General features: G+C 35.4%; 2 protein-coding genes across 3 annotated transcripts in view; one reads left to right on the top strand and one right to left on the bottom strand.

Moving 5' to 3' along the window:
* Positions 1–18,909, bottom strand: LOC109044248 (gamma-tubulin complex component 3 homolog). The gene is made up of 15 exons (XM_019061865.2): positions 18,642–18,909; positions 17,574–17,758; positions 16,243–16,508; positions 15,220–15,386; positions 13,969–14,087; positions 11,793–11,972; positions 9,713–9,979; positions 9,026–9,162; positions 8,365–8,516; positions 7,810–8,002; positions 6,578–6,782; positions 5,847–5,979; positions 5,153–5,373; positions 3,494–3,733; positions 1–2,128 (listed from the first exon to the last, which is right to left on the bottom strand). The coding sequence occupies exons 1-15, from the start codon at positions 18,724–18,726 to the stop codon at positions 1,955–1,957; spliced, it is 2,724 nt and encodes a 907-aa protein (XP_018917410.1). The 5' UTR covers positions 18,727–18,909; the 3' UTR covers positions 1–1,954.
* Positions 17,993–21,506, top strand: part of LOC109044251 (guided entry of tail-anchored proteins factor 1) — a 5,517-nt gene continuing 2,003 nt past the window's right edge. The window contains exons 1-3 of one of the 2 annotated variants that reach the window (XM_019061871.2): positions 17,993–18,152; positions 19,741–19,900; positions 20,011–20,075. In XM_019061871.2, the coding sequence (XP_018917416.2) occupies positions 18,132–18,152; positions 19,741–19,900; positions 20,011–20,075 (246 nt within the window). In that variant the 5' untranslated portion in view covers positions 17,993–18,131. Of the gene's footprint in view, positions 18,153–19,083; positions 19,311–19,740; positions 19,901–20,010; positions 20,076–21,506 lie in introns of those variants that run through there. The other variant, XM_019061870.2, reaches the window with a different exon arrangement.

Raw genomic sequence — 21,506 nt, forward strand, 5'->3', positions numbered from 1 at the left:
TAGAATGGGATTAATTTATTTTGAAATTTAAATAATGTAGATTTGACAGGAATATGCATTTGGAAGAACAAGTAACAAATCCTTAGAACAGGACAAATCAGTTTAAAGTTACATCTAAGCTAAAATATGAGGATCATTAAACTCAACAGAGAATTGGGAAAATGGTCAGATCAAATTCTCTGCACTGGAACTACATAACATGACAATGAATGAAAAAAAAAAAAAAAATAACTATTGAAGATCACATGATTATATGGACATGGTTTTCTGGAATACATTCTGAGGGATGGCACTAATCAGGTTCACTTGAATATATTATGAAAATAATTTTTAACATAAATTATGAGTATTATAAAGAGCTTGTTCCTAAATCGACATTTTCTATTCCTCCCTCCCTTGAATATAGACCAATTTTTAGGTGATATTCATAATATGAGAATATTCCTTTCTTGAAAATTTCAAGGCTTAAATTGATGCTTGCTTATCCATGCACCAACGTTGCCCTGTGAAAATCTCGAAAATTCCAATTTTTCAATTAAAAATGAAGGCTTGATTTGCAGTAAATATTTTAAAAACAAGTTTTTTTTTTTATATGTACACTAAAAATACGAATGTTCGGTCAATTGGTCATTGTAATTTTTTAACTCTTTTGACTGTTATTTTTAAAAATTATGATGGAACTGAAAATGAAGATTTTTCCTGCTAGCATAGACCCTTGGGTTTATTTTTTGTCTTTTCCCATTTTTTAGAAATATTCATAGCGTACATTACAGTCGCTATGCACTGGAGCGCTGCTGAAGGCAATCTTCAAACCGTCGTTTTCTATCCTTCTGTCAGCAGAGCGTTGGGATCCAGCTGGGATCAATTTTTCATACAGCAATTTTAACATGGCGGGTTGTGGAGAAATCGGGGGTTGCAAGTGTTTTCCGAAGTTAGTTGATTTAATTCATAGTGATTATCAAAAATTTTGAGTAAGAACGTTAACTGACCCTATAATTAAAAAATTTACCGATCTCTCAGTTTTAATGTTATACATTTTCACCTGAACACTTTTTTGGATGGAACTCAGTATCGGAAGCGTATCACCAATCGTCCTACCTTGCTCTGGAGTGCTTGACAGTTTCAAAATATGACTTAATTCATTTCCAGTACATATTAACTTTAATGTCCGCTAGGGAAATATTGTACTTGTGGAGGAATCAATTGTTCATTTATCCATATTTAAAATTAGGAAGACTACATTTCCCCACAAAAATGTTGATGCATTTCTGGAAGAATAAGTTAGTACGGAGACCTACAGCCAAATATGGCACATCATTGCCCAAAATAAATTCATTCTAGCAAATGCTACGTTCTGCCAGGCAGGTTAACCTCAACAGCAAAAGTAATTTGCTCAAAAAAACGGTACCTAGGGCACAAATGGTGCGTTTAGGATCTATTTCTGCACACATACAATAATGGCATGGAGTATTTCAACCTCTAATCTAACTTCACTGGGCATGATGCACCCGAAAAATTAGTGCACCCTTGATTTTTGTTACAACCTTGCTCTGAGCAAAGTTTCTTGATTCATGATCAAGAATCTTCAAGACCCCTAGAAATTTGGGGATGATACATAAAATGGCTTTTTGGCCAAAAAGCTCCTAAAATTTTAAGGTGAGGTTAGAACACTTATTTTAACCAACTATATTCAAAATAGGCCTGCTTTTGCTTGTATTTCGATTTCACACTTTTATCTTTTCATGATTCACTGGAGGACACTTAGCTTTGTCAACGTTAAATAAAACCAAATAGTTTTCTCCTATCTCAGAAATAGGCATAAAATATTCAAATTCTCTGGATTCTGGATTTCTATAATCTCGAAGAACATTGAAATTAATGGTAAGACAAGAAAATATTAAAACAACGACGATGGTAACAGTCAATGAGGATAACCAGGCATACACTTCACAAATCACAGTTCATCAAAAGTTTGGAAACGTTCTTTTCGACTGCTTAGTTTTATCGATTCAGATAGTTGAGAATCGTTTTTCTTGTAGAACTCATTGAAATCGATCCGACTACTGAGCATTTGCACTTCAATCAATGGATGTTTCGACAGATCAAGAAGTAATTTTCGCAGAAATTCCTGAAAAATAATAAGAGAACTCTAAAAAATCGAGCACAACAGAAAGAAATGACATAATTCATTTGAGGACAGGAACACACATTTTTTAATTTTCTACGATAAACGTCCCTCGAACTTAGCTGAATGAATTAGCGTTTAGCACATAAGGTGTGACCGTTCACGGTCCATACTTACTACAGACTCTTTTGGAAGAGCTAAAAAAAGAGAAAGAAACAATTTCTTGAGGATAATTTGCTGTCCGTTTGCTTAATTTATTTACCAATCATAGACATCAAACTGCATTTAAATTTAACAATTTTAAGCCCCTAACAAGGTAGATCAGAACTTCCGATTGCTTTTTCAAAAAATTAAGATATTTAAACGACAAACTTCAAATCATCATAACTCTGATTTGGTTTAAAGTTACACACACTGCACCATCATCAGATGCACCACTACTGGATTATGCGTTTTACACTACTTGGACACCCCAAGCAGAGCTATAGCTTAGGATACAATTTAGGGCTGTGCCGATATTCTCTTCGTCTGACTTGTGCACTATTCGCAAATTGCGAATAGTGAATTTTAGAATCAACATTTTCAAATATTAACGCCGCCTGGAATAACAAATTTTCAAATATTCGCGCCGTCAAAAATAACGAATTTTCGAGTGGTAATTGTGAAACTTTGCGAGGACCTGAGCAAGGCCTACATCCGAGACATCGCAAACAGAGGATCTCCTTTGATCTTTATTGACTTTGCCGAGTTTACCAACAGCGTGCGCGATTGCGAATGGCCCGCGTATCTTGGTTGCTCCACGAGTAACACATTGAAAGTTAAATAACCAAGACGGAAAAGTTCATGAACACATTTTCATCAACACTGAAAAAAATAAAATACTAAAAATGGGTCTGGTGATCCTTATATACTAGCTTTACTGCCCGCGCAGTTACTTTCAAATCTTGGGAATGCATACATAACTGCAGGAACAGTCAAGCCAGCATCCAGGAATATTCTAACTCATTCTTAACAGCCTATGCTAGGTTCTGCCACAGTATTTTATTGTTTTCTGTGCAGGTGTATGAGCAAATGGAAAATTCTTAAAAAAATTAATCACACTTATTGTTCAAGTTTTGTAATATTTGTGAATTTTCGCACTTGAAAAAGTCATTTTAAATTATTCATTTTACTATTCGTAGTTGTGAATGATTGAAGTTAATTACTCGTTATTCGCTTCGTTTGAAAAATTCACTATTCGCACAGCCCCAATACAATTTAAAAAAAAAAATGCAAGTAATTAAGAGTTCCAACATAAATTAGTGTCAAATTTTGTGGTTTTTTAAAATGAAAATTTAAGCATAAGAGATTATAACTTGCAGTATTTACCTGATAACTTTTCGAAATAATAGAGAATTGTGCTTTGATTGACTTGAGTTTATCTACGAATTCGCATAAACACTTGTCATTGTGCATTTCTTCTTCTATGCTTGTTCCTACTTCCGCAACAATCCTTTGTCTTTCTAAACGCCTTTCAGTCTCATCAGAAACCAGTTCTATGAACCTAGATTGGACAGTTTTCACTTCTAAAATCTGATCTTTCACTAGTGACATGTGTAAATTAAAACTCTGAAACAAATGAAAATAATTTCGTTACATCAAAATAATATTGAAGAATTATTGGAAGAGTGAAATTCAGGGCATTTTGATGAAGAACCACAAAAAAATGATTTTTGCTGAGGAAATACCCATGGAGATTTCTGCTTTTTTTCTGCCAGTGGAGTGGTCAATTTTCGATTTAATTTTTTTGTAAATATGTGACTTCAGGAGAAACAGGATTAGCGGCTGCGGCAGTAGTTTTAATCTAGATATGTTACTGCTGGTTATGTATTTCGTTTCAACATTCTATTGACAAGTAAAAACAAGCAGGAAAGCTCTAATACGTTTTTATTATGGAGGCGCTCAGCAGTTTTATACGCAGGCGCGTTTTTAAGTTCCCTCAAGAAGATGCGCACCATTGAGATGAAAGAACTCGTTCACCAAAATTTCAACTATCAATTTTGAAAAAACTCTACTATCGCTAAAAAAATAAATTATAGAAAGACGATTAACGTCCTCCTTGCTTTGAAATCAGAAGCATTAAATAAAGGTATCACTGATTAATTTATTTTAAATATGTTAGACCCCTCTTCGCCATCTTGTTGTTGGGGTGGTGCTCCACTTGACTGCATTGCCCCTAGTATACTAAAATTCTAGAGGCAGGTTGAAATGAAAAAGTGCTCCCTATTGGCTGAGCGCTTAAAATCCTAAATTTCAATAATTGATGTCTCTATTTGAAGACTTGAGAATTCATATACTTGAGAGAGATATAAGAACGTTTCTCATTTTAGATGTAATGCTGAAATAGTTGAGCATCTTTCATTTTGACCCTTGTAATGCAAAAAATCATAGAAGCTGATTATGTTAGTGGAGAGTGAGATAAAATTTCACATGAGCCCCCAAATGATAAAATATTTATTTATTAGAACAATTTTGGGTACTTTTTTGTGAAATATTCCTAGAATTTTACCTGCTGTGCGCCAAAGAAGGTCTTTACCAATTTTTCTTGAAAGTAAATATTTCATTCCAAGAAATGTAGGGATGATCTCCCATGGCAGCAACCTCCAACGTATAAGCCTATGAGGCATGATGCTTTGCATTTCAAACTTCTTTAATGTTTTACAAATTAAAAAAAAAAAAAAAAAAAAAAAAAAAAAAAAAAAAAAAAAAAAAATTGAACCGAGAACTAAAACTTACGATAGATTTTGCCGACTACCAAAATTTGCTTTTGTCATTTTAATGACCAAACTGAAGGATGAATTTAGTTCTCCATCTTTAGAACAATTGTACCTAGACCAAGAGCCTCTTGGGATTATTGTACAGTGCAGAAAGGACACTTCTACAAAAACCTTGTTTCAATATACAAGCAATTGAAAGTTTGAATGTGGTTCCTGTTCCTTTTTCACTCCTGAAAGTATTTCAGAACAAGTCTTTTAAACAAGTACTCACCCCTGAATTCCTATCTTGGAGCAGACCACTTTTGATTTTGCGCAGGAAAAGATCATGTGCTTCCACAACCTCTTCTAGCGACCCTGCTTTGTTGACAACTTGCTCGAATTCGTGCCACTGAGTCTCGAGCACCTCCGTCAGGAAGTAGTATTGAAGTTGATGGATGAAATGGACCATCTCGCTGATCAAAGAACAGCTCAAAACGAAAACAGACTTCAATTCTGTAACAAGAAGCATTCCTGTTACAAGAGATTCAAATTACAGCCAAAGGCTCTAGAGTTGTAGATGGCCTCACCTAGAATTGATATTCTTGATGGATTTAAATAGAGCAAAATCAGTGTTGTCAACTGGAAAGCAGCACTACTGTGATAAGCCGACATGCTACCTGCAAAATTCTCTGATTTTTTCTTCCGACTTCCTGACTTTTCTGGACAGCCGAGAACGCTACCGCTTCAACAAAACATTGGACACAAAATCATCAATCATCATTATAAAAAGATGGTACTGCCCAAAAAAAATTAAGAAAATTATGGATTACCAGAAAAATTTCTGACTCTTATTGATTGGATCGCTTAGAGGTTCGGTCTTGCCAGGGTAGTTCTTGCAAGTCTTAACATTTGCTACTATCTCAATACAAAGCTCTGAGTCCAAATGCCCTCTTCAAACATTTTGGGGAGAAAAGTAGTTTACTTACCAGTGAGCAAAATGGAAGATTTATTGATAAGGCTTTGATTGCGCCACAATTTGGATAAAACATACTCAAGCCTCTTTATATTCCAAAGAAAATTGAATAACTGGCTGTACTCCACTTCATTTTTCTTGAAAATCTGTAAATTTATAAACCAAAGATTAATTCAGCAGCAAGGACAGAGAGATGGAAGATAGAAAGACAGAATCTGTAGATTGTTCAACATGATAGAAACAAAGTGTCTTCATTCATTTTCTTTTTTGATTGTAAGAATGCAGTTGTAAAATAAAATCTTATCCGACAGCCCAACCAATGAAAAAATGTGTGATTCAAAAAAAAAAAAAAAAAAAAAAAAAAAAAAAAAAAAAAAAAAAAAGAGCGAGAGAGAAAACTGGCTGTGTCCCACAAATTATGAGATGGTGAAAAGTTAGCTCCTTTCTTTGAATAATAAAACGAAGTAGGTAAAAATATGTTATTGACCATTAGCTTTGAAATTAAGATTCTTTAATTGGTTGCGTTCATCATTTTTCATCCTACTATTGTGCTAAGGTTAGGATTCTGTCACATTTCGTCGTTCTTCTAATGTGGGGATGTACTTTGCTTTCTGCATGAGCCCCAGAAAGTATGAGTTTTTGGGTAAAAAAGGGCTCACAAAGAAACTGAGATACGCCCTTATATCAGAAAAGCGACGATTTTACGAGTCGAAGAAAAGCAAGAAAACAAACTTAACAACTCACAGTTGCCAGAGGACCATTCAACTCGTACTCCAGACGGAAAACATCCCAACCAAAATCTCCGTCATTTGGAGTCATTATTTTGACAATGAGGCTGTTCAGAATGACTATGTTGTCAAATTGAGCATTGGTTGATCGTATAGCTGTTTCTAAAATACTTTGTAAATTGTGTTGATACAAAATGTGCGCTGATCCATCCAATTTGTGCCTAAAAACAAAATGGAGCAACCATTAAGAAAAAGCTAAAAAAAAAAAAAAAAAAAAAACAGAAAATAAGCTGGAAGATCACCCAAGAAAGATGAGGAGTATAACCAAAGGATAAAAAGAGCCTTCAGAAGTCTCCACCTAATCACGACTAGTTGGGACTTTAATGTTTATGATCTCTCTGATCTTCTTCTCCTCTCCAGTTTTCCAAAGATGCCACAGAATGCGTTCAAAATTAGTTGAATGAGTTTTAGTTACTGTTGGTAATGATAAGTGAAAGCTTTTTAGTTGAAAAATGTAAAATGAAATGGAAAAAATTTATATATTTCTCAGTTTATTTTACAAAAATAAAGTGCTGCTACAAAAAGCTTTCTTCTTACATAAAGACATGCTGAACATCACTGTCTGTAATGCTGCATAATAATGGCAAAGTGACTACTAAGTTATGCTACAAACAAAGGATGTTTCAAATTTATCCCTGATTGAGTATTTATTCTTGGAAAGCATTAAAATATGGTTTCTTGAAATGTTCAGATGCTAAAGATTAAACTGTTTAAAAACTCTGAAAATCTTGAAGTGAAAAATTCAGTTTCGAGAAAATTTGTTTTTGTCAAAGAAAATTTATAAACATTCAAACGCTGGCACAACTTTACTCTTGAACAGAGCAGTGCTCAGTGCTCACCCCTGAAATTTCACATCCTTCACGGATGGTCAGGATCTTCTGAATAAATGTTAAGTCCAATTTATAGCAATCCAATGTGTTATCCTTAGTTTAAAGGTCACTGTTATTTAATTACAGTTGTATCTTGTTATGACGTTTCTTGAAGTAAAGTTTTCCCGGAAACAACATTCATTTTCTCCAGTCTCTGCTAGCCATTTCTCATTAAAGTGTTGCTTCAGAGAAATTTTCTTCTGAAAATAGCTTTCTACTTTTGATTCCCCTTTGAAAACGATACAACAACGAAACGAGACAAGATATGCGTGTGCATCTATTTCCTCTCATGATTCAATGGCAACTTTTCTTTACTTACTCGATCATTTCCATCAAATACCGAATGAAGTCTCCCTGGCCGAGCAGCATGTATTTGCGCAAACCATGAAGATGCTCATATAGGTTGAATTTCTGGCACAAAATATCTAAGACTAACTTTGAGGATTCTTCATGAGCTCTTTCTATCAATTCCGTGATAGAGTTGAACGGCTCCATCATTGGTAAAAGGTCACCTGTTGGGTAGAGAAGGAAATTGATATCATCATGTCAATGGGTCAGTGGCATAACATTTCTACAGAGTGTGTACATGACAGGTGCTTCTCATGTACTATTCCATTAAAAAATCAAAAAGTCTGTTTAAAAATCCAAAAAAGCACTTCCAAAAGGGGAAAACCTGACCAAATCTGACTGACCAGAGGCTGACAATCGTGATGACATAATGGAGTAAAACATTAACTTTGGTTGGCATTGGTTTACGAAGGTTTGAACTTTTTGTTTGCATTACGAAAAAGCATAAGGTTGATAAAGAGCTCCTGAGCACAGAGACAAAAAATTGAAGGTACATAGTAACAATGACTAGATGACGAAGACTTACCACCGCTATTTTCAAGTTGTTGAAAGGATCTCCGAGCTTTGGACACTTCCGTCTTTTCATTACAGATTTCATTCAAGAAATATATGCAACGACCGGCTTGCAAAACGTAAGCTGCCTCCTCTTTAGATATAAAGTCTGGTATCATTTCCTCCCTGGTGCACAAAAACGTACAATTTAGACTTTATGTTTTGCGAGAGGTGATGGATAACAGAGGCAACGCATGAGTGGAAACTTTCAGGGACAAAATTTGGAAAAATGAGACCGAGGGATAGGGAGGAGGGCCCTTCCGACTATGGGAAATCTCTGCAGGACAAACGTTGAAAATTAGTCACCATTAGAACAATCTTTTCGGTTTTCTTCCTGGTAAAATTTTTAACATTCTGAGACTTTGAGGGGGCAGCCGCTCTTTCTTGCCCTTTGCATGTGCTGCTACTGGAAAATAAAAAGAATGATAGTTTCATCCTTTTTCCTCTTTTGAGAAAGTTATTGTTTCCTAGTGAGGGGGAAAAAACAAGATAAAAACAAGCAACGTCAGTTGACACCATAAATAGTTGGAGTTGAGCACTTTGTTCATGAGATGAAAGCCCTCCTGAACTGGAAACTCCGGATATTTTTTGAATACTCTAAGCCTTGTAATTATGCAAAAATCCTGATTACAAACCTGAGGATGAATTGAGAATCCCAAGATGAAACACCCTGACTTAATTTATTGTGGGCTACAAAAAATTCATCAAACGGATCGAACAAGGTACCATCGACGATCCAATGGCTCATCAAAACAAGCAGTGAATGAGTTGTCTGAAAAAACGTGAACAGTAGTTTGATAATAAGTATGCACAAGAATTTACAGGTCAACTGTCAAATGAAACTCCTGAAACATAAAACATTTAAAATATTCCTGAGGATCCAGGTATTTTTTTCATACAAGTTGAACTCATATTAATTTAAAACTGGATGAAGGAAAAAAATGTAAGATTAGGCACTGTTTGTGCCTTGGATCAAAGTAAGTCTTGAATTTGAGGAAAACGCAAGAATATGTGGGAAGATTATGAAAACTTCCTTTTAAAGTCCAAGATTCTAAATATGGCACACTTTTCAAATGTGTGCCAAATTTTTGACCTTTAAAACACAGAGAGCTTACTATAACATTGCCGAGGGATATAATACGTCCCATCTTCGATTTTCATATTTAATTTTGAATACCCAGGCAAAATTTTATTTTATTGTTATATTTCCAAATATTTAGCTCAAAGAGTCCTTTACTCAGAGTACCTTAACTTTTACCTTGAAAATTCAACCTTGTAGAGGCTCTGATGTTTAACATTCTCTCAACACCACAAACTCTTACCGTATGTAAAAGGCGGGAGAAAACCGGTGTAAGCTCAGGGTATCCATAATGTGAGAATCTGTGGATGACAGAGATTATTTTCCCACCATGACACTTTTTCAACTCCTCAATGAGGTCAACAAGGATCATGAGCCTTAAGAATGCCGCATCTGTTCGAAGGAGGAGCCTACGTAGAGTCAGACTTTCCAAATGCGGTGTACGCGCCACGCGCAAGTTCTCCTCACTCATTGGAGTGTCTGCCACCAGAATTTCTTCATCTTGAGTGACCTGTGGATTATTTTTAAAATAAAAACCAAATACTGAGTAAACACAGAGAAGTTTTACAGTTTAGCTCCCACCATATCCCTCAAATAAGAAAATTGTGCTTCAATAAGCTTTTCCTCTCTTTAATGAAAATTTCCATCTGCTGAAACAAATTGTAAGTCTGATCGCAAAAGTTTGTGGTCAATTGATGATTAGGATTGAATGATCGATAGAATTTTAAACATTTTTTTATAAGAACCCTTGAAACATCCATAATTTTGTAGGTAACTTTTTAAATTCTAATGATTTTTTAGCACCACATTGGGACAGAAAAACCTCTCAACTATGAGCTTGGCCTGCTTGCTTGAAATGGAGGAACCTTTAAGTGAAACAGGGGAAGCCCACTGGATTTTTTTGGAAGTCCTCTGAGCTTTCTGCATCCCTGGTAACCATCTTATCAATAAACATGCGAAGAGTAATCAGTGTGTAATAACTCCAAATATATCATCCAAGTAAATATCGTGAATCCTTATGTCTCTGTATTCGCCATTTTCACTTAAGACACAGTATCCAAGATTTTTTAAATTATCTAATAACCAAATTTTGCCTATTAATACGTAACACACAACAGAATGGCTTCAATTTCGGATATTAAAAGTATCTTAAAAAGAGAAGTCTTGAAAATCAAAGAGATGGCATAACGCAGAGGTAAAGTTGTTCAACCACCTTAATGACACTCGTACATTGTCGTCTTCTGCATGAAGGAATGTACCTCGATTATGCTATTTTCGTATTCCTTACTGACATTTAATTTTTTTAAAGGAGGATTGTCACATGAATTTGCTTAAAATTTTCAATGATTTTTTCTCTACACTTACGCTTCACACCTTTCACTTACTCCCATGAAAAAATAAAATGTTCATAGGGAAGAGCTAGGTAATGAGAGACGAACAGGGTAAGGAGAGACATACCCCCCTGTTTCTGAGCTCCCTGTTTGAGTTTACAAATTGAGAAAATCAGGGTACATTAGTTACCTAATGAGAACTTATTACCCAAAGTTTCATCTCTATCACTGCAACAGAAAGTATTTTTTTAAATTTTTTTTCTTTTTCTCATTTTTCATGTCTCTCTTCACCATTACGGTGTAAAGAGAGACGTGGTCTGGATTGCCTCTTATATTGCACTGGAAAAATATGGCAGGGCAATGAGAGTGTTCTACTAATAGAGTTTGATTACCATTTCAAATTTCAGGTCAATCGGACAAAATGTGAATGAGTTACAGGGTTTTGAAATTGGACTACGGGAAGTTCACACAATCTCTCATTACCCTCCTGGAGAAAAAAAATCCCAAGTCTCTCTTTGTCCTGGAAAAAGTACGATCCTGGATAAAGAGAGACTTTTGCTGCCAGACTTGTAAATTTGTAAATAGCATAAAACAAAAAATATAGCCATATAGTACATATCCTAAGCTACAAAATTGTATAATTTTTTTTTTTTTTTTAGTAAAATTTACTTTCCAAAATCCATGAAAACTGCAGCACGAGACGAACTTAGAAACACAGTTCAAAAAAGAGGTTATGTTTACATGCACTTCCCGCGGTCCATTGTTGTCCGATCCAGTCCAGAATATGTACAAGAACGTAGAAATGGACCAAGAGTCCATTCCTTCTTGTTTCATTACTTAAATCTCAAATAGGCAGCAGCAGGAGCAAAAGTCTCCCATTACCCCAGTCTCTCTTTACCTGATTCTCCCCTATTTGTACAGAAACGGCGCTGACAAGATACCTTCCTTCTTGCTAGGAACGACAAAATAAATTGAATTTAACAATTTACAAACCTCTGAGTGAAGCCTTGAGACAAGTTTATAAAATTCCATCAATTCTTCACGGAGTGACATCACTAGACCTCGCTGAATAGATGATTTCCCTTGCGAGGACTCCACAAATTTTTTAATTACATTGTGCAGGTAGCCAAGCTCCATCAAGCGTAAAACTGCTACTACATTAGTGACTTTAGCCTGGAAAAAAAAAGGCTCCAGTAAATCTAGCAATATAAGTTCTTCAGATTTGAATAAAAAGTTCAGACACTGTCTAAGAAAACATCAGCTGAAAACTGGATAATTTATCAAGTTTAGGTAGTTCTCAAAGTTGAACATTAATTTTTGTATTATGCAAAATATAAAAAAAATTTTGGGTTGGAAAATAATTGTGATGAAATTTTTGGCGAACCTGACTTATTGTTAGCAATAATAATATTCATTGTGCAATGAAACAAACAACTTGATTGTCCTTAAGGAAGTGGAATTTCACCAGGGTTTGCCCGAGTAGCAATTAAAGACTTAGTCGTCCTCAACTGACTCTTCATTCTAACTGTTCAAAAAGGAGCTGTGGCTCCACCTTTAGGAAATTTTAGGAATTCCACTTTGGTGGTATTGATTTTGAAGCGAAAATATCCATGACATTTACATTTGGACTACATTTTGCAATTTGGACCTATAAATTCCGGCCCGGTTTAAAAGCAACGTATGTGCCATTAGAGTCTCTATGCACATACGTGTTTTTTCTGATGAGCCAGAATTTATAGGTCCAAATTGCAAAATGCAGTCCATTTAACCATAACAGTATAACCTCGATTATTCAAGGAAGTCATCCCATGTTTTCTTATGCAAATTTTTGGCATGAAGCTGCAATTTCAACCAAGGAGATTATTTGTCCATGACAAGGTCTGCAATCAGGAAGAGTTGAAGTAGCACTGCAAGGTTCTTCAATCCACCAAGCTCTATTTTGATGATTAATAGAGGAAATACAGCTTAAATCTGATTATTGCAAATGATAGGTGCAACAATGAGCCTGTTACAAACTTTTGCTAGAGCAAAAATAAGAGTTGTTACTCATAAAAAATGTCTCAACAATCACAATGAGCGCATCAGCACAGTCTGAAATGGACTCCTTGTTTCACAATTTGCATTACAAATTTCCGTTTTTTCGAGCTTTCCGCCTTAACAACGATACCACAGCACAGGTGAACATTTTGATAGAGGAGTCATTCCATCCAACCCCTGCTCACAAGGATACTACGCAATATTCAACAAAACCAATGCAAATCTGCCAAAACACATGTGACAGGACAATGATTCTAACCACCTGATAAAAATTGGCGTGTTTACATTCTCATTTTTCTCCTGTTGATAGATATCTGCCTTGCTTGGCTTCGTGCTCTCCTCAACCTACGAGCGGATGCGTCGGCCATAATGAGCAGGAATTGAATGGAACAACTCCTCTAACGAAATGTTCATCTGTGCTGCAGTATCCTTTTTGAAGCAGGAAGCTTAAAAAAAACGCAATTTTTTTACGCAGATTGTGAAGTTAGGAGTGCATTCCAGAGTTTGCCGATGCGCTCATTGAGATTTTTGAGACATTATCCATGAGGAACAACTCTTATTTTTACTCTAGCAAAAGTTTGCAACAGGCCCATTGAATTATCTGACCTTCCTGTCTGTCTCATTGGCCTGGATAATCAAGGCTCTACTGCATTCACAGAATATATAGGCTAACGCCAACAAACGGTTCACTCCCGGCACTTCCATGTTGAAGCAGAAGAACCCAGCTAGAAAGCATTATTTACATTTTGGGTATTGTCCTGAGTCTTGGGCAGCCTTCGATGTCGGTTTCTTTGGCAGAACAGACTCTTTCCTACCCCTACTTTTTTACTTGAATGCATTTATTTGGCAATAATGCAATGACCTGGGAAGTACCAAATGCGATATATTGGAGTAAAGAGGAGTGAACCTTCTGTTGGTGTAGCCTATAAATTCTGTGCTGTATTGGTGTAAGTTGAAACTCAGTTAGAATCAAACTTTATTTCATGTGTGTCTCAATTACTGTGTATCTTCTACTGAGACAGCTGATGGAGAAATATACTAAAATCTTTTTTCATGATACACATTTTATTAGAATATCATTGATTATAATCACTGAATATCCTAATCAGAAAAGATAATCTTGAGAATTTACCTTAGGATCAATGATATATCCTTCAGAGGATGGATCATGTTTGATGACTTGCCCTTCAATGCCTTGAAAGCAAAATATCAGTTCTTTGATGATCACTGCTTCCGGAACATCTGTTTTATCTGTGCAGAATAATGAGCAATTGCGAGTCTTTAAAAATGTATGTAGTTGCTCTAATAATACAAATATGAAATTTGCCCATTTGGACTACGGTGATAGGGAACCACTATTTCTAGCCTATCCATGAAAGCACCTATTTACATATTGAAACTGATGAAATAAGTGTTGTTTCTGAAATGAAAACGATGTAATTATCCTTTGCTGCAAAACTAAGTATATATATATCAAGCCGCTACCTCAGCGCACTAGAGCGCTCTGCGACTCCAAATCGCCATCGGAATCGATCCTCCCACAAATCATCAGGCAGATTACACCGTCTGATCTCCCCCTCCACCCCCTCCTGCCAACCTTTTACTGGACGTCCACGCTGCCTTCCTCCGGGAGGAACCCAATCAAATACCTTTCTGGGCAACCTACTATCTGCCATTCTCCGCACGTGTCCATACCAAACCAGCTGCCTGGTTTTGATATCGTGCACAATATCTTCCTCAACTCCCATTATTCCTTGCACTTGTTCATTACGAACGCCCTCTTTCCGCAAGATCCCTGCAGACCTTTGCCAAAAGTCCATTTCGGTTGCCCGTAAGATATCCTCGGATCTTTTCCAAAACTAAGTCCATTTGTGACTTTTACTGAGCAACAGAACCTTGTTGCCAAAAGAACTTAAAATTGAGATATTGGTACCACTGTTGGACAAGTACTTCATCATTTTTGTAGTACGGGAAATTTCAAAAAATGTCAACAGAATTGAACAGTTTCTTATCATAAGAAATATTTTCTTCCCCGAGAACTAATATTTCCAAAGAGAATTTAGCAAGTTTCTAGAACACACTGGGTTTTGGCAGAGGGATCAAGCGCGTGATAGCGCTTCCATAAAATCGGCAAGGGTTTCCAGAATTTCATGCAAAAGTTTTTCGTGTGATCTAGAATAATGTGCACCCCCTGGGTGACTTGTCAGTCGTGCACACAATGCATAATCTGGGATGGATTTTTGAGTGTCCCTAAAATCCCATCACCAAATTAGGAATTGAACTTGGGACCTCAGTGCTGGTAACAAACTGCCTTGACCAATAAAGTGATATGGGTGGCTCCCTGGAAAAGATTACTCAGAAAATTACAGCGTTCAGAACTCACAAGAAACGGAGTGATTCACAGGTAGGTTGTTCACCAAACAGACAGAGCGCACCCCAGCATTTAGGTCCAGCGAGATGGGTGTTTTTTTCTTTGTCCTGTCAGGCAATAGAATGTTTCTAGAAGATGTTGTGTTTTTTATGTTAGAAACCTTCCAGGGTTCTTGTGAGCTAGAACACAAAATGTCTTGTTTACTTATTATCTTACCCAAAAAAAAAAAAAAAAAAAAAAACACTAAAGAATTGATCCAAGCTGTGAGTAAAAGCATGGTAGAATAGTATGGGTAAACATACACTACATATCCTGCAGGGAAATCAATCGTTTATTGAAGTTTAAAAATATGAACAAATTAAGTAAAGTATAAAATTTGAGTGAATTATAAGAATTAAATGAAATATAAAAATTATCTTTAATCTGATCAATTAGAGAATCCACCTTAGAGTTCAAATTTCTGACTCTAGTGAACATTTTTTGAATTATTTTGACCATGATTATCTGGAAGAATAGCGTGGCCCCAACATAGTTCTACCATCCTGTTACTTATTACCTGTTTTATTTGTTCACCAGGAGAAAAATTCTGGAGAGGCAAGAGTTACGGGGATCTAACGCTAACAGCTGACTCTAATTCTAATGGCAGCTCATTTCTTCAGACTCGGATTTATAAGGGTCATTCCATGCCAAATCAGGCCAAAATAGAGATTTTTTTGTTCTGATCTTCTCAGATTTTAATTAGACTTAGTGTATTTATTCTCTTGAGGAAACATTGCAAAGAGCCAATAATTTTAAATTTTTTCTTACCATCTGATAAAATTTTATAGGGGTTTGATTTTCTGAAAATTGCCAGTATTGATTATTAATGACCAACGTCTTCGCAAATATTTGTCCTGGAACGTTCTGGTGCTGTTAGAAAGCTTATTGGAGACAATAAACTCAGGGCTGTCTATGTAAGAGTAAAAAGAACCTAATTTCTGATTGTTAAAATTTTGATGTCTCAAAACTAAAAATTGAGTGAGACTGTATAAGTACCTCTGCTTGCCAGCAATGACAGTGGATGAGGCAATTGGCTGAACATTACTGCTTGAAAAACTTAAAGGAGCAGTTGAAGGGTAGTTGATGGCTGGTGAGTTCCGACTCAGCCAATTGTGTGGGAGGTCCTTCATCAGTCGTTTTTGGGTCGTGTGCACCTTGTTTCGAAAATCTAGACTACTGTCCGAGTGGCTAGCTTCTTGCTCAGCTTCGATCAATTCACTCAATTTTAGGAGAAATGCAAGCACAGCTTGCTTATCAGAACTCTGTAGACACATAATTTTGGATGAAAGTAAAAATAGCGTATGGTGCATCAGTTATTGGTAAATGATGCTTTATCTTTTGATTTCAGCAGCAATTCTTTGAAAAAGCTACAAATAAAGTTACGATTTCAAATATTTGAAGTAAGTATTTTAGGAGTTCTATACATGAGGCAAATAAATACAGGGGTACAAAAATACTTGAGCACGCAAGGCATGAGGAAATCTGTAAGCGCGTGAGGAAATTTGAAATTTTTTTTTATCAAGCATTCATTGTGATCTTCTCCATATAAGAATTTTACACGTTGTAACTAATTTTGAATAAAGTGGATGTTGCAAACGACAGAGTAGTTTAAATCATTTATAAGAGATTTTAGTTTTGACCTACAACTATTGGCTCAGACCTGGGGGCTCATCAATTTCCAGGGCTTCATCCTCATGAGGCGTCTCAGTTCTGTGGAAATTTGATAATAATATTCATTTCTTTTTAAATTTGATAATTCAGTTATAAACCTATGAAAAATTATGTTCAAATCTCTAATTGCTTGTCTTCTTTTGATGGTAAAAACAAGTCGCAACACAGTAGATTTACTGGAAAGTAATTTTAGAGTAGGTAAATTGTTTTGAATTAGTGACGTTAACTTTTGAAGAAATTATTAATTCTATTCAAGTGATAAAGGCTTGGTCTTGAGGTTTATTTTATTCTATTTTCTACTGCTTTATTAAGGTTTATTAGATGATATGTTTCAGGTCTTGAATCTGTCGGTTAGAAAACAACCCACCTCTGCACAGTTAAATTCTAAATTGAACAATAAAAACAGCATGATAGCAAAACATGTCATGATCTAGACCTGAACAAATAAACTATGGACTTCAATATAGAGGTAAAATTATTTGCCTTCGTTTTTAAATTGCTCACAGAATATGTTCTGTGATGAGTTTAACTTGTGAGAGCAAACATCTAAATTTCTTTTAAAAATGTCACTTACTTCCTTCATTCATGTTACCTTTCAATTTCAAAAGAGATGACGATTTTGGAGGTAATAAGGTTAAGTTTTGAAATCAACTTACATCAACCTTCGAAAGTTTCCTGAAGAGAGTTTCAAATTCATTTATTGCATTATCAGCATCACTGTGAATGAGAGACAGTTGTTTTTTACTTTTTTCAAAAATTGCAGTGCAGCACGATGTGGAGATTTCCTCTGTCTTCAAATGTAAAGCTAGAGTGAGGATGAATTTTTTGAAAATTTCATCATCTGCAACAAAAGAAAAGTACTTAAGAGCTTGCAACCGCCAAAGTTTGACCATCAGATTTTTTTTTAACACACAGAGAACTAGAGTTAAATTAGCCGAAATTGTACTGATTCACAAACTGGGTACGTTGTACAACTGCAGATAAAAACTTGCCGTTATGCCTTACTTTTTTTTCAAATGCGTTAGCATTTATCAGTGTCATTGATTAGATATCATTGATTGAGTAGTTGGGTCTACTTGTTGTGATTATGTAAATGCCAGCTCCTCGCCGGTCAGTGATTAAAAAATTCCAAGCTTTGTTCGCATAGACTCTTGTATTATTACCATGTAATAGTGTTTAGTGCATGTATCTTCTGTTTGTTAAATGCTCTGAAGATGGGAGAACTCCCGAAACGCGTAAGCATGTATAAATAAATTGTTTATTGTCAATGTAAATACAGTGCTTTGGCTAAATGAGTTTGAAATTGTAACCTTACTTTTTTCACCATTGAGTAAGATTTCAGGTTTTTACACGTACATCACATTTCAAATTGAGATCTACTTATTTGAGTAAACTTGATGGACAAACATTCGTAGCTGTGGACACTATTGATGCAGATCAGCCATTCTTCAAGAAAGATACTTAGCATCTGGCATTTCTCCTGAAAATCTTTGCTACAAGTATTTCTGTAAATTAATTACTTAAGCTAAGTAGCAGGAAACTAGTGTTTGTAGTGCGATATTTTGACTAGGAAAGCAGGTTTGTTTTAATCGCAGGAAAACATGTGAGCGAATGATGAGATATTTATCAGTTAGAAGTTTATGTAAGCATGTCGGAAAAACAGTAGAAAAAAAAGGACATCCGCTGGGTCTACAGAGGAAGGATAAAATTGAGGAATTACTAACCTTTCTTGTTGGTGAGTAAGAAACATAATTGCTTCGATAAAGCTGTAGTTTGAGATCTTCTGACTGGGTCTGTGGGTTGAGACATTAGGAAGGTCCAAGACTATTCTGTTACTTAATTATCAAAAGACGAAAAATTAGAGATTGGAAAACTTTCGATAGATCAACTAAAAAAGTAGATGATGTCTGCACGGCACATAGTAATTCACTTTGAATTGAGTTACAGAAAATTAAAAGGAAAACCAGGTAGGTGAATGTGCATGATAACAATGGAAAATCGATCCCGCCATGATCATTGAAGTTTTTGTTTAGACTGATAAGCTTTCTGTATACACCATCCATCGATGTTGTTGACTGGCGAGATAAACAAAACACTGATAAGTAGAAAAATAGAATGATAAGAGCAAAACTGGAGCAAAAAGCGTTTTCTTTCTGCAATTTCTGCATCTGCACTGTGCAACCAATATAGTTTTTAGACGACTTGACTTGCTGAAAGTGTAAATTATATTATTTTAAGCAAAAATTATGATAGCCCATCACAAATTTATTAGCTGTTTAATTTTTACATCGTAATTTTATCTGTGAAAACTACTCTATTAAATGATGTACCTCTTCTTAGCAGCAACAGGTCTGAGCTTTCTGAGTGTGTTTCATTCAGCTCTTTTGGAATGGGTAAATAAATCTTATCTTTGCATTTTCTATTTTGTCTTCTGATTCTTTTGATTCATCTCCTTCCATCAGATTTTCAGGCTGCCATTTAAACCGGAGATCTACCGAGTAAAGCTCAACTTTCAAATTTAATACCTACGAACTTTGAGACATCCTTATGTTGTCTATATTATGATATTTTGATACCGTGGTTAGTAGGTAGCGAACTAAAGTGGTCATAGTTTGTTGCATGTCTAGGGTGACTTTTCCTACTGTGTCATCACTGAATACATCCTTGCAGAACTCTCTGATGAAAGTTGGATTGTGATGAAGAATATATCAATTAATGGATTGTGAATAGGTTGTGTAGTAGGTGTCCGAATCATTCATCTAAAAATCTTTCTACGTATGATTGTTTTTCTCGTACACTGATATCTTCTCTCTCAAATTTCAGATCCTGAATGTATGCTTTCCCAAACCTGTAAATGCACCAATCAGAGCTGAAATCAACGCAATCAAAGCAGAGTTACAAACGGTTTCCATGGTAGACGAATTTCCAAAGTATGCTAGGTTGCAGCGGAAGTTAAATGCTCTTAAAGAGCAGCTCTCAACCAGTAAGTTATCTGTCTTAATTTTGCTGTGAGAATCCCAGAGTGGGTGATAAGAGTTAAGAAAGCCCTACTCTCTGAGATGTTGATTAACAATGTTCCTCTTGTTTTTTCAGCTCCAAATAAAATAACTGTTGCCATGAATCGCATGATGGTGGACCTGTTTCTTCAAGGCAGCTTCGTAAGTAAAATCTTTTCAGTTTTCAAAATTCTTCAACCTCCCTAGCGAGTGCCTAGGTTTTAAAAATCATTTGCAATAATGATTTTTTCAAAATTCGAAAATTTAAAAACAGGTTTTGTCTATGTTGAATTATCGCCTCTGATGTGATCATCAATTTTTTGAACATGAAATTTTGTTTTTCCCTAATATCAAGCAAAATTAGATGACAGAAAACTAGGTTGAAGTTTCCATTGAAGAAAAAATCATGAACATGTTGCAGCCAGAGGATGAATAGAAACAGTTCTTACCATGAAATTAAATCCACTGGTCTGGTAGATACCTCCAAGTGGACATCATAGAGAAAAAAGAAGAAATGTTCGCACAGGTATTGGGTTTCTTGGAAAGAGATTAATGACATAAGTGAATACAGAAACCTTTTTCATTGCGATATTCTTAATCTAATGTGGTTGTCTGAAAAAATTCTTACTCTAAAAGGTGCTCATATACTTATATTTAGCGTTGAATTATGGCTGAACAGCTGCCATTGCAGTCCGTTTTCCATACTTTGAATTTGTATTTTGGAAGGACATTGGTGCCAGATTGCACCCATCTACGTCACAGTGCAAACACATCTGAAACTGCCATCGCTTTGATTATCCTTATGAAGTGCCTTAAAAGAAGTGATTACTGATACTGATAATGTTGAGCATTACTTGTTTTATAAACTTCAAGTATTCAATTTTTGGCATAAAAATATGTGCAAACACTCATATTGGGTCATATTATCCAATGCAGATTCTAAACTTCAACATTTTTTTCCTAGGAAACATGAAATGTTAGTTACTTACCTCTTTTATTCATGAAAGGTTTTAATTTATCTCTTTTAATTATTTGTATGATAAAACTGTGACTTAAGTTAAATTCAAAAGATGTTTTTTTCTGAATTTTTTCCTCATGGCTACACATATTCCTGTATTAACAAATTTCTGTTAAGTTAAAAGAAAAGCGGCTGATCTCTCCTCAATGTGGGAGTCACTTGATTAATCCCAGGGTCTGGTTTTGGTTCAACCAGTAAATTAATCGCATTAATCAGATTCAAAATGTGTGCGATCTTTTGAGTTCCATGCACAAAAAAAAAGATTGCTCCTCAGTTTAACTGTAATAATTTGCATTTAAAGTATTTCAACATTTACAGAGATGTAACTAAACGAAATTCTCTTGTGTAAAAAGTATCATATTTCTTCTAGCAATTTATTGAGATGTGAAGCCTGTCTTAATTTTTTCCTCAAATTCTATAAGTTTTTAAACTCTTGGACAAGAGCATTCATATCTCCTTTACCTAGACTTCGGACCCATTCATTAGGACAGATGATGACTGGTTTGACCACAGCTGGATTGCAGTTAATGGATCCGTCAGGAGACTCTGTAAGAGTATAATCTTGATTACAATAA

This window comes from Bemisia tabaci, chromosome 3 (genome assembly GCF_918797505.1).
Source record: "Bemisia tabaci chromosome 3, PGI_BMITA_v3".
Classification (NCBI taxonomy): Eukaryota; Metazoa; Arthropoda; class Insecta; order Hemiptera; family Aleyrodidae; genus Bemisia; species Bemisia tabaci.

Excerpts from the sequence above, each read along its gene's own strand:
- LOC109044248 (XM_019061865.2), bottom strand. The coding sequence starts at position 18,726 with ATGTCTCAACCCACAGACCCAGTCAGAAGATCTCAAACTACAGCTTTA. Across the intron at positions 17,759-18,641 it reads CTTACTCACCAACAAGAAAG|ATGATGAAATTTTCAAAAAA; the intron begins GTTAGTAATTCC and ends CTTTTGTTGCAG. Across the intron at positions 9,980-11,792 it reads TCTCAAGGCTTCACTCAGAG|GTCACTCAAGATGAAGAAAT; the intron begins GTTTGTAAATTG and ends AATAATCCACAG.